Source organism: Nerophis lumbriciformis, linkage group LG22 (assembly GCF_033978685.3).
Source record: "Nerophis lumbriciformis linkage group LG22, RoL_Nlum_v2.1, whole genome shotgun sequence".
Lineage (NCBI taxonomy): Eukaryota > Metazoa > Chordata > Actinopteri > Syngnathiformes > Syngnathidae > Nerophis > Nerophis lumbriciformis.
Genome location: NC_084569.2, coordinates 5,834,744 through 5,849,190, shown reverse-complemented (window position 1 = coordinate 5,849,190; position 14,447 = coordinate 5,834,744). Strand labels below are relative to the sequence as shown.

The 14,447-nt window shown below is 37.7% G+C and overlaps 1 protein-coding gene across 2 annotated transcripts in view; it reads right to left on the bottom strand.

The window, feature by feature from the left end:
• Window positions 1-2,280: 2,280 nt before the first annotated feature.
• Window positions 2,281-14,447, bottom strand: part of gaa (alpha glucosidase) — a 35,029-nt gene continuing 22,862 nt past the window's right edge. The window contains exons 13-19 of one of the 2 annotated variants that reach the window (XM_061973462.1): window positions 14,033-14,184; window positions 11,642-11,790; window positions 11,422-11,563; window positions 7,932-8,030; window positions 2,823-2,987; window positions 2,611-2,763; window positions 2,281-2,551 (exon numbers count right to left, since the gene is read on the bottom strand). In XM_061973462.1, coding sequence (XP_061829446.1) covers window positions 2,486-2,551; window positions 2,611-2,763; window positions 2,823-2,987; window positions 7,932-8,030; window positions 11,422-11,563; window positions 11,642-11,790; window positions 14,033-14,184 — 926 coding nt within the window. In that variant the 3' untranslated portion in view covers window positions 2,281-2,485. The remainder of the gene's footprint in view (window positions 2,552-2,610; window positions 2,764-2,822; window positions 2,988-7,931; window positions 8,031-11,421; window positions 11,564-11,641; window positions 11,791-14,032; window positions 14,185-14,447) is intronic. The other variant, XM_061973463.1, reaches the window with a different exon arrangement.

Here is a 14,447-nt window from a genome sequence, read left to right as displayed (position 1 = left end):
ATTTTTGTTTCCGGTTTTACGCTTTCTAGCTTGACTTTCTGGACAGCCCTGATCAATCACCCCCAAATCACCGCTTCCGCAATGAGGCATAATTCATTTTAATCATCAAATTGGGCACTAAATATGTTTTACATTAACGTCTATAAATGTATCATTTCATATGAAAAGGACAAAATATTGTGTCGATTTTTTGAAAAATCTGGTAACTATTAAAGCCACGAAGCTGTTATCGATTAATTATGCCTTGAATCCACGTGTTGACATTTTAAATGTAATTTTTTCATACATTTTGTCAGCATGTACTTATAAATAAAACATATTTTAAGTGATTTATTATTACTATCAACCACATTATTAAATACATCATAATAAATATTGTTTAGGGAAATCATACTTGCCAACCTTGAGACCTCCGATTTCGGGAGGTGGGGGGTGGGGGCGTGGTCGGGGTGGGGGCGTGGTTGGGGGCGTGGTTAAGAGGGGAGGAGTATATTGACAGCTAGGATTCACCAAGTCAAGTATTTCATACATATACATATATATATATATATATATATAAATAAATATAGATATCTACATCCTGAAAATATGCAAACAAAACTGTGTTTAGATAATTGATACTTCAAACTTGCATAAATAAATATTAAGAAATATAACATAACTTGGCATCTGAGAGTAATGTAATGAATAAAATGCTAAAGTTGTTGATAAACAAGCAATTATTTTAATAATTAAATATGGTCATTTTAAATGAATTATTATGATAATTTAAAATCAATAATTTCAAATATGTTTATTTTAATGTATAATTCTATGGCTGGATGTAATGAGTCAAGAAAAAATACAAATAAAAATACAATTAATTTTGTGTCCCAAAATTACTGTCCTCTGAGCTTTTCTTCCTGTCACTCACGCACACAACAGTCACTTGGTAAGATTTAGCCATTAAAAACACATTTTATATTTCCTGTTTCCACTTTCTAGCTTGACTTTCTGGACAGCCCTGATCAATCACCCCAAAATCACCGCTTCCGCAATGAGGCATAATTCATTTTAATCAGTTGGTTTAACACAAAATTGGGCACTAAATATGTTTTAAATTAACGTCTATAAATGTATCATTTCATATGAAAAAGACAAAATATTGTGTGTCCATGTTTTTATGATTTGTGGAAAAATCTGGTAACTATTAAAGCCACAAAGCTGTTATTGAATCCACGTGTTGACATTTTAAATGTACTTTTTTCGTGCAGAATGTTACAATCGTCATACGTTTTGTCAGCATGTACTTATAAATAAAACATACTTTAAGTGGTTTATTATTACTATTAACCACATTATTAAATACACCATAATAAATATTGTTTAGGGAAATTAATCACTCTATTTACCAAAATATATTATAGATTTTACTAAGACAAAATAAAAATATATAAAAAAATACAGAAGGCTCATATTAACAGTCTAGAGATTTACACATGCAAATAAACAGGTGGTCCCTAAATGACTGTCCTCTGAGCTTTTCTTCCTGTAACTCACGCACACAACAGTCACTTGGTAAGATTTAGCCGTGACAAACAAGGGCCCTCAAAAAAGTGTCCTAAATGTTTTTGGCAACAACAGAAGAGAAGTGTAGTTTAGTTTAATTTTAAGACAATAGTGATCTTGTCATGTCTGTGTAATCATGTTTTGTTTAGTTTCTGGCTTTTCACTCCCTTGTCTTGTTTGCATGAGTACCCATTAGTTTCACCTGTTCCACGTTTGGACTCATTGTGCACTCTTGTTTGTCACCATAGCAACCATTAGTTTTCACCTGTCACGTCACGCACCTGTTTTCGTTAATCATGTCTGTGTTATTTAAGCTTTTAATTTTCTGTTGTTCGTCCTGACGACATCTCCACATTTATGCTCGACACATTTCTAACTCCTTTTCATGTCCATCGTTCACGCTGCAACTATTTTTTGTCCAAGCCAAGTAAGTTTTTGTTCCATGTTTATAGTCTTTTTGGTTTCATAGTTTGTTCTCCACCATTGTGCGTGTTTTTTCGTTTGTACTTTTTGCTATAGTCTTTTGATTTCATAGTTTATTCTCCGCCACTGTGCGCGCTTTCATTTATTCCTTTTTTTTTTGATAATAATTAATAAATCATGTACCTTCATTCCCGTCTCGCCCGAGCCAACTTTCCGTTGCATCCCGGAAAAGCACACACCCAAGACCAAGTCTTGACAGATCTATGAAGCTTCAAACGACAGTTGAGTAGCTAAGAAGTATATCCCTTTTTATGGCAATCTAAAACAAAATACTTACAATACTGCAAATATTTTTTGGATCAAACATACTATAAAAGAATACAATTCTGCACGTACAGGACAGTTACAGGCACTGTCACCATATTGGGAATAAGCGCACAATAACCTTTGGGTTGGTGCCAGTCCTTTAAAAAGAAGCCCTCCCAGGGCATCATGGGTAATAGATATCACTTTATCATGGAGCCCACTGGACTGTAATCATCTTTGACATGGGCAGAGTCAGGCGGCTCACTTTTAAAACCTGTGGAAGGACACAATTATCATCACCATCGTTTTATTTCAACTTTCTCAGTCACTAACCTTTGTGTCACTGTTGTACACAAAGTCCCTGACTTCCTCCCCATTGGCTACGACGTATTGCGGCTGCGAGGGTACCCCAAACACCTGCATTGCCCCCAGCATGAGACCATCCAGGGTTCCGTTCATCTCAATAGGGTTACTCACCACCTGGGACTGAAGCAGCCAGGTTCAATTAAATGTAAACAACACAGCAACATTTAAGTCTTGCCTACCTGACCGGCAGTGAAGTTTACATAACTATAACTTCCCCCTTCAAAGGAGTCCATGCTATCCCCGTCATCCCAGAACAAGTCGCCGCAGGCCGATCCTTCTGCAGAGAGCGCCACCGTCAGGAGAAAGGGGTTTTTGCGTGAGGTTGTCGTACTTAAAGCTGGCTCCTTGTTAAGAAAAAGAAAAAAACAGTAATTTTATATGATAAGTATAGTGTGAGGACCTTGTAGGGCAGGGTTGTCAAACGCGCTTTCATTGAGGGCCACGTCACAGTTATGGCTGCCCTCAGAGGGCTGATCGTAACAGTAAATAATGGGGGCCGTGTTGCTTGTGGGACTGGGCTGTCTTCCCGTCCGGCTGCGGGGACTCTCTGGGCCCCTTGGGCCTTGGCGTCCCTTCTTTCGCGGGCTTAAAGGATGGTTGTCTCCTGCTTGTCCCGTGCCTTGTCCTCGGCCGGGCGTGTCTGTCTATGGCAGACCCTGGCAAATTAAGGCCCCGGGGGCCACATGCGGCCTGTTAAGCTCTTCAATCTGGCCTGCCGGACATTCCCAAATCATTTGTTTAGATGTTTAAGATGTAAAGTGAAGCTGCCATTATGATGTGCACTCATGTTTTCTAATGACCGTAAGTCTTCAACTATACAAGTAGTTCAGTGGTTGGAATCTGCGCTTTTGCATTATATACTAGTTACTATGGTAATCTAATTAGTTACTATGGTAATTTAATTAGTTACTATGGTAATCTAATTACTTACTATGGTCATCTAATTAGTTACTGTGGTCATCTAATTAGTTACTATGGTAATGTAAGTCACAGCAGCTCAGACGAGGCACCAAGCAGTGTGGGTGGGGAGTGTTTCCATAGAGCGTTTCTAGAGCGGCCAGCCTGAAATGTGGGTGTCAGGGACAGACGCGGAAGGGATTTTTTCAACAAAGTTCTAAAGTTTAGTGATATATCAAATATATCAGATTGTATAGGGTTTATTTTTTTTACCCTTCGCATATTTCACTGTGTTTGTTGCATTTTCGTTGTGTTTTGCTTGATTGTAAAATATGTGGATGGAGAGGGGGTATAGTGACGTTCATATGTTGTCAATATTCAGTGTTTTATCCTTCATAGTTAATACTGTAAATCCCACATTCTTTATTTTCATGTACATTCTGGGTGTCTCATTCAGCAAAACATTTTTAAATTCCATTCCGTTTTTTCAGGTGGTCTGTCATAAATTTTTTTAGCATTCAATCAGACATTATTGTGAGGTTTTGTCTTAGTGTTCCTAAAAGTCAGATATACCCGCCCCCAGACGCAGATACATACACGGTACATACAGTACATTCACACGCACATTCACTGTACAAACATACATACATACTGTACGTATACAGTCGTGCTCATAAGTGTACATACCCTGGGAGAATGTATGATTTCTTGGCCATTCTTCAGAGAATATGAATGATAACACAAAAACCTTTCTTCCACTCATGCTTAAAGGTTGTGTGAAGCTATTTATTGGCAAACAACTGTGTTTACTCTTTTTAAATCAAAATGACAAAAGAAAGTACCCAAATGACCCTGATCACAAGTTTACATACCCCAGTGACTTTGATCTGATAACATGCACAAAAGTTGACACAAACAGGTTTGAATGGCTAATCAAGGTTCCAATCCTCTCCTGTGACATATTTGTTTGTAATTAGAAGAAAGCCATGTCTGCGCAAATGTCACAAAGTATCCTGCTTACATTACGCCAAACAGCACAGAGACAAGCCTCAAAACTTCTGGAACAAAGTAATTTGGAGTGATGGCTTTCTTCTGGCCACTCGACCGTGCAGCCCATTTTTCTTCAAGCGCCTCCTTATTGTGCATCTTGAAACAGCCACACCACCATTTTTCAGAGAGTCCTGTATTTCAGCTGAAGTTATTTGTGGATTTTTCTTTGCATCTCGAACAATTTTCCTGGCAGTTGTGGCTGAAATCTTTGCTGGTCTACCTGAATCCCTAATTTTCCACTTCTTAATCAGCGTTTGAACACTGCTGACTGGCATTCTCAATTCTTTGGATATCTTTTTATACCACTTTCCTGTTTTATGCAGTTCAATTACCTTTTCTCGCAGATCCATTGACAATTCCTTTGCCTTCCCCATGACTCAGAATCCAGAAACATGTGTGCAGCACTGGATGAAAGATGCAATGGTCTGTCAGAAGCCCAGAAACTCACTGACCTTTTATACACACACATTAATTACAAACAAACATGTCACAGGTGAGGATTGGAACCTTGATTAGCCATTCAAACCTGTTTGTGTCAACTTTTGTGCATGTTATCAGATCAAAGTCACTGGGGTATGTAAACTTGTGATCAGGGTCATTTGGGTACTTTCTTTTGTCATTTTGATTTAAAAAAAAAAGTAAACACAGCTGTTTGCCAATAAATAGCTTCACACAAACATTAAGCATGAGTGGAAGAAAGGTTTTGTGTTATCATTCATATTCTCTGAAGAATGGCCAAGAAATCATAAATTCTCCCAGGGTGTGTAAACTTATGAGCACAACTGTACATGCACATATACATACGTACACTCATGCATATAATCACGTTTCAACAAACATATATTAACATTGTCCCTCCCAGGTGGAACTGGGTAGAAACACGGAACACTGCTAAATCGCAACCTATTTTTTCCATAACAATCTATAAGGTTAATATAGTCCGCTTTGCTTTCTTCCCCCCTCTTAATCTGCTTTCTTTTGTAATTCAAGTATTGATTACATTCATGTATTGTTGCATTTAAAGCAATTGTAATGTTGATAACAGAGATAATTATTATTATTTATCATTATCAATACTGTTATTTCTACCAGTGTTTTTATTGCTCCACATGTGTAATAATGTTCATTTTAAATACTTTTTTGCCCCACTGTATATATATATATATGTGTATATATATATATGTGTATATATATATATATATATATATATATATATATATATATATATATATATACACATATATATATATATATTTATACATACGTATATATATATATATATATATATATATATATATATATACATATATATACATATATATATATACAGTATATATATATATATATACACACATATATATATATATATATATATATATATATATATATATATACATATATATATATATATATATATACATACATATATATATATATATATACATATATATATATATATATATATACATATATATATATATATACATATATATATATATATATATATATATATATATACATATATATATATATATATATACATACATATATATATATATACACATATATATATATATATATATATACATACATATATATATATATATATATATATACATATATATATACATACATACATACATACATACATACATACATACATACATACATACATACATACATACATACATACATACATACATACATATATATATATATATATATATATATATATATATATATATATATATATATATATATATATATATATATATATATATATATATTTTATATACACCTTAAAAAAACACTGTGGATTTTACAGTGGAAAAAAAACTGGCAGATAGTCACCAGAATTTTATCGTAAAATGTACAGGGTTTTTAATACTATATTACTGGAAAAACAGTAAAATGTGGTATGGTTAAAAAGTGGTATGCCACTGGTTTTTACAGTAAAATTCTGCTGACTGAGCTGCCAGTTTTTTTTGCCGTAAACTAATATCATGTTTACAGTGTACAAATTAATAAATAGCTTGTTTTGAAATCATAAGTTAAGCAGATATTGAAGTATTTTTTCTCATTTTTTTAAAATATATGAAGTCATATTTGTTGCATCATTAATATTTAAGTTTGTACAACAGTACAGTACTGTCCAAATGGAAATAACAAATACATTGAGAAAAAATAAAGTACTTTATTGAAGCATATTATTTCCAGGTTTTCTCGGGCCACATAAAATGACGTGGCAAGCCAGGATCTGGCCCTAGGACCTTAAGTTTGACACCTGTGCAATAGGGGGAGTTTGGGACCAAAAAAAACAAAAAAAACTGTGTCTTTAAGAAAATACTGAAAAACAGTTTCAGTGTGCTTTAGGCTTTCAGTTAGAACGTCACTACAGCTGTAAGGCAAGACAACCAGATGAACCAGTTTTATCCTTTCAGCACCAATGATTGAGTAACAACAGATTCCACCTAACCCAATACACAGTTACTGTATGATAAATGATTGCATTTATATTAAATCGTTAAAATATTTTTTCTAAATGTTATTTTTATTGCTGTGCAATATGTACTTTTCTAAAAGAAAATGAGAATAAACAGATTATTATTATTATTATTATTATTATGAAATCATTTTAGATTTATATTTTTTATTTAAATACACTAAAAGTAAATTTAAAAAAACTGTTCAATTTATAAAACATGATTTACACAAAACCAAATCCAAATGTTCACCTTTCAATTGGACATTAGTTCAAGTTAAAGTTAAAGTACCAATGATTGTCACACACACACACTCGTTGTGGTGACATTATTCTCTGCATTTGACCCATCACCCTTGTTCCACCCCCTGGGAGGTGAGGGGAGCAGTGAACCGTCGAAGTGGAGGCACGTAAATAAGACCGCCCACAAAACGGCGCATCCTGAAGCAAAAGTCAAAAAGTGACTTGAAGATGGTCTGTAAAACATCATCTATGCAACATTTTGACCACCATTACATGTTATGTAGACCACAAGGAAGTCTTTTACATTTAGAAAAAAAAAATCATAATATGACTCCTTTAATGCGCACCACAATAAGCCTTTTGTATGAAATACAAATAACACATATATATACATATAATACAATAATACATATAATCCGGTGCACCCTATGGTCCGGAAAATACGGTACTACTAATAATAATAATAGTAAACATAGCAATTTCAATAGGGCCCTTGCAGTGCTCTGCATTGCACCTACAGTGCTTGCTCCGCTGCTCAGGTCATAATTAACATGTGTCATACTCCTAACAGCACCATTACCGTGCAGGAATGGCTCGCATAGAGTGATGCACTAACCTGCTGGGGGATAATGTGTCCTTCCCTCACGTGGATGTTGATCGTGTCCAAAGGAGCTGACAGGACCAGGAACTGACCTTCACTATGAAAAGGCTGACCCTAATGAGAGGGTAAATAATAAACAACTGTGGCCTTGCATATGATATTTTTGAGAATGTACACTGCAAAAAGTCAGTGTTCAGAAAAAAAAATACAAAAATGAGGGGTATTTTACTTGAACTAAGCAAAATTATCTGCCAATAGAACAAGAAAATTCGGTTGTCAAGACTTTCCAAAACAAGTAAAATTAGCTAACCTCAATGAACCCAAAAATGTTACGGCTCAGGCTCCTGCCAACGCCGCTCATTCGTCTGTGCGCACCTCGGGACACGCCCACGGGTGCGCACATCCAGGGACGCGCCACGCGCGTCCCCGCCCTGCAGCAGCCACCAGCTGCAATCACTCACCGGCAATCTACACTCCTGGGTCTGATGAGGGCAAGCTCAATAAAAGACCAGTGGACCCTAGGATCGGCGCGGGAACTTAGTTTTCTCATGGTGTACCTACCCTCCGTCGCCTGGAAAGTGAGCTGTGCATTTCACTTTTCCCTGGATCTCCCTCTGGACTCTTGACTAACCTCCTTCGTTTCTCGACCTCTCACTCGCCCCTGGATTCCGACGCCTCTCTCTCGCCCCGGATAACCTGCCTGCCCCATGGACTTCCTCGTATCTCGTTCAACACGTTGGTAACACTCACTTCAGTTAACTACACACATAGTCTTACACCACACACTCTTGTATTCTAGTTCACACTCCATTTCCTTAGTTTAGTAGTATTGTTTATTATTATTATTATATATATATATGTTGACTATATATATATAATAAATAATTGTATATACTTCCCCCTGGTGTCTGTTTGCCGTCACCTCCCCTTTAGTCTAAACACAACAAAAAATAGCTTAAAATAAGTATATTATCACTAATAACAAGTGCACTTTTCTTGGTAGAAAAAAAAAGAGACCTTTTTGCTCAATATGTTGAAAAATATTCTTAAATGAAGTAAATGCTAGTGCCATTATCTTGACATAATGATATGCGCTCGGCTTCATGATTTTTTTTTTTTATGCTTGAAGCATACTTGCCAACCCTCCCGGATTTTCCGGGAGACTCCCGAAATTCAGCGCCTCTCCCGAAAACCTCCCGGGACAACTTTTCTCCCGAAAATCTCCCGAAATTCAGGCGGAGCTGGAGGCCACGCCCCCTCCAGCTCCATGCGGACCTGAGTCCGCTTTCCCACAATATAAAGAACGTCTACCGTAAAGCAGTCCGTCTGCCGTAAACAGCAATGTTGTGACACTCTTAAACAGGACAATACTGCCATCTAGTGCATTTGATGAAAGCACTTTTGTGCGTGCCACACAGCAATGCATCATCAGAGAGGGTGTTCAGCATGGTTAGAAAGATAGTGACAGAGAATAGAAAAAGGATGGACAATTCAACCCTCAACTCAACAATGAGTAGATGAGTGTTATGTGTGTGTATATGTGTAAATAAATGAACACTGAAATTCAAGTATTTCTGTTATTTATATATATATATATACATATATATATATATATATATAATATATATATATATATATATATATAATATATATATATATATATACGTATATACATATATATAGCTAGAATTCACTGAAAGTCAATTATTTCTTATATATATATATATATATATCCATCCATCCATCCATCCATTTTCTACCGCTTATTCCTTTCGGGGTCGCGGGGATATATATATATATATATATATATATATATATATATATATATATATATATATATATATACATACATATATATATGAAATACTTGACTTGGTGAATTCTAGCTGTAAATATACTCCTCGCCTCTTAACCACGCCCCCAACCACGCCCCCCGCACCCACCCCCCACCCCACACCTCCCGAAATTGGAGGTCTCAAGGTTGGCAAGGATGCTTGAAGTAAGAAACTATTACTTTAAAAAAGTAGTTTTATACTTGTGAGTGTTGTTGACACAGCTTTGCAACACTTGATATTCTAGTTTCAAGCATGTTTTACTCAATATAGGTCATAACATCTCAGCAACAAGCTGTAATATCTTACTGAGATCATTTAGGACCAAAACACTTAAAACAAGTAAAACACTCTAACATAAAATCTGCTTAGTGAGAAGAATTATCTTATCAGACAGAAAATAAGCAAATTTCACCCTTATTTGAGATATTTCATCTTACTTAGATTCATACTTGCCAACCTTGAGACCTCCGATTTCGGGAGGTGGGGGGCGGGGGGCGTGGTCGGGGTGGGGCGGGGGGCGTGGTTGGGGGCGTGGTTAATATATATATATATATATATATATATATATAAGAAATACTTGACTTTCAGTGAATTCTAGCTATATATATATATATATATATATATATATATATACATATATAATTTATTATATATATATATATATATATATATATATATAATACAAAATATATATATATATATATATATATATATATATATATATATATATATATATATATATATATATATATATATATATATATATATATATTACATAAATAAAAGAAATACTTGAATTTCAGTGTTCATTTATTTACACATATACACACACATAACACTCATCTACTCATTGTTGAGTTAAGGGTTGAATTGTCCATCCTTGTTCTATTCTCTGTCACTATTTCAGAACACACAGATTATACAAATATACATTACAAAATCAATAAGAAAACGGGAGCTCTAATTTGGGAGTCTGAATTAGGGTCAGAAGTTCCTATATAAACATTGTGTACTCACGTCGCCATTTTGTATTGATTACTGCAGCTGTGCACTGGATTCATTCACAAATACAAACTACAACTCACAAACACTTTAGAGTTAGGCTCCACCATCAGAATGTGTACTTAAACTTATAAAGATCACATGGATATTATTCAGTGAGTTGATTCACCAAAACTAACCTGTTATACAGGAGGAAAAAGCACACAGGACGTTTCAATTGTTCACAGACTGGTCGCGCTCATCAGAATGACAAGACACTTCCGGTCTGCAGGTGATAGCATTCAATTGGGAAGAAACGCCCTACTGCCCCCTACTGACCAATGTGAATACTGATAAATGTGGAATGACAGCTCCAAAAACGAATTCAAACCACAAAATAAAATAAATAAATCAACACAAAAATGTGACACATTATGGGTGGGTCACATATGCATGTACAACAGGCTGTCAACACGTCACTCAGGTCCGCATGGAGCTGGAGGGGGCGTGGCCTCCAGCTCCGCCTGAATTTCAGGAGATTTTCGGGAGAAAATTTGTCCCGGGAGGCTTTCGGGAGAGGCGCTGAATTTCGGGAGTCTCCCGGAAAATCCGGGAGGGTTGGCAAGTATGCTTAGATTTCACTTTTTGCAGTGTACGAGATTGAATGAATTAAAAAGGGAGCAGCTCACGTTGTGAAGGCTGTACCAAGTGCAGGGGGGCAGGTAAGCGACAACATCCACAGCACCTTCCTCTAAGACCGGGCTGATGAGCAGGGAACTCCCCCATAGGAACTGTCTGTCTATAATCTGACTGTTGGGGTCAGCGGGAAACCTAAAATGACAAAGATGAAGATAAAGCATGATGACGTTTTAGAGAGAGAGACATTAAAAATGAGTTAGGATGACATACTCCATGAAAAGAGGCCTGGCCACCGCGTCTCCAGAGGTGTGTGCATGATGGAAGAGTGTGTAGAGAAACGGAAGGAGGGAGTAACGAAGGTTTAATGCAATTCGCATGGCCGTCTGGGCCTTCTGTCCAAACACATATGGCTCCTGGGACTTCACGAAGAGACACAAAGACATTACACTGCAAAAAGTCAGTTGTCAAAAACAAGAAAAAAAAAGAAAAAAAGAGGGGTATTTTATTTGAACTAAGCAACATTTTCTGCCAATAGAACAAGAAAATTTGGCTTGTCAAGACTTTCCAAAACATGTAAAATTAGCTAACCTCAATGAACCCAAAAATACCTTAAAATAAGTATATTCTCACTAATAACAAGTGCACTTTTCTTGGTAGAAACAAAAAGAGACCTTTTTGCTCAATATGTTGAAAAATATTCTGAAATGAAGTAAATGCTAGTGCCATTATCTTGACATAATGATATGCGCTCGGCATTACATTTCTTGAAAGCAGCAAACTTACACTAAAAACTAATTTATTGTTCTTAATGGAAAGGCAACAAGGCAAGCGCTTGTTACTCTCGGGGTCTCCTAGCCGCTCAGGCAAATCATATTGTCTAAAAATGCATTTTTCCATGGATAACATGACATCATCGCGCCAAGTGCGTGCTCTTTCAGTCAATTAGTGTGCATTAGAGATGCGCGGTTTGCGGGCACAACCGCGGAGTCCGCGGATTATCCGCGGATCGGGCGGATGAAATTTAAAAAAATTAGATTTTATCCGTGGGTCGGGTCGGGCGGTTGAAAAAAAAAAAAAAAAGATTTTAAATAGATTCAGGCGGGTGGCAGTTAAACCAATTGGGAAATATATATACATAGTTAAATGTTGTTACCCACATACGAAAAACGAGCAGGCACCTGCAGCATATGCCACAACGAAAGAAAAAAAAAAAGAAGAGATGGACACTTTTACGGAGCGGAGAAGGGACGCCTCGTCGGGGTCCGGGACCGAGGCCCCTTCCCCCGAGAGGGCCCCACCGGGAGCCGTAGCTGAGGTGATCCGCGAGAAGGGCCCGACGCACGTCCAGGGTCACCACCGCGCCCACCGCACCGACACCCCGCCTCGTCCGCCTTCGCCGCGGCCGGCGTCACGCGCAGCAGGTAAGCAGCTTACCTGCCCGCCACCCCCGTGGCCGGGGACTCGTAACAGGGGTCACTCCGCGCGCTCCGCCCGCGCAGCTTACCTGCCCGCCACCCCCGTTGCCGGGGGCGCGTAACAGGGGTCACTCCGCGCGCAGTGCGCTCACGAAAGGGGTGGGGCTCACCCTGGTTGATATAGACAGCAGGACGGTGGCCATGGAAGTTGGAACCCGCTAAGGAGTGTGTAACAACCCACCTGCCGAATCAACTAGCCCTGAAAATGGATGGCGCTGGAGCGTCGGCACCATACCCGGCCGTCGCCGGCAGCAAGACGCGCTTGGAGGTGCGCTCAGCGCGGCTCCCATATGATTGCGCACTGGTGTGCGTCTGGGCCGTGACAGCGTGGCACGCAAATGTCTGTGCTGCATTGGATCAGTCTCCTTTCTTTAACAGGCAAACGCTTTATAACCTCACTAATGCCTTGCATCGTCTATATTAGATATATAACAACGGGCGGGTGCGGGCGGCTGCGGGCGCGTGCGGTTCTGATTAAATGTTAGGTCGGGTGGATGGCGGATGGTTGACGACTTTCTGATGCAGTTGCGGATGAAATAATTGCCTATCCGCGCATCTCTAGTGTGCATATATACAGCCCGGCCCCCGGCCAAAAAAATTCTAATAGTAATTTTGAGGAATTTATCTCAATGTGCATGAACTATTTCTGTTCAAAATTGTTAGAAATGTTAAATGTTTAAATATTAACTGTCAGTTTACTGTACTGTGCCAACTGTACTACTATATGAGTACGTGTTTTCTATTGTTTCATTGAAAATAAAACAGCAAAGTCCATTTGGCTGTCATCTGTTTTAATTACGAGACAATTGTGTCAAAATCATGATTTTTGTTTTTCATTCTTGAAGTAAGAAATGATGACTTTAAAAAAGTAGTTTTATACTTGTGAGTGTTGATGACACAGCTTTGCAACACTTGATATTCTAGTTTCAAGCATGTTTTACTCAATATAGGTCATAACATCTCAGCAACAAGCTGTAATATCTTACTGAGATCATTTAGGAGCAAAACACTTAAAAGAAGTAAAACACTCTAACATAAAATCTGCTTAGTGAGAAGAATTATCTTATCAGACAGAAAATAAGCAAATATCACCCTTATTTGACATATTTCATCTTACTTGGATTTCAGTTTTTGCAGTGTTAGTATGTCAAGCAAATATGGAAGTGTGTGTGTGTGTGTGTCTCACAGCATATTGCCTGTCATTGTGATTCCTCATGAATGGGTAGAAGGCCCCAAGCTGCATCCATCGTACGCACAACTCCTCTGTGGTGTTGCCTTGGAAGCCACAGATGTCTGCACCCACCAGAGGCACCCCCAATAAACTGAACCGCAGCACAGCTACAGGGACACATGCACACACTGTAAGTCCATACAGTTAAAACAGCATTGTCTAAGAAATATTGCTCACATGTGATGCCAACACTGGAATGATGCAAAGAGAACAAGTGGGATGATCAAATTGAAGTACGGCAGCTCGGTGCAATATGAGCACAATTTGGCATTCAAGCCTCATTTCCTGGACAAATATGACTCAAACATCAAACTGTTTTGCTTTTTTCTGATCTCCTACTGGCCCCACTATGGACTGGACTCTCACTATT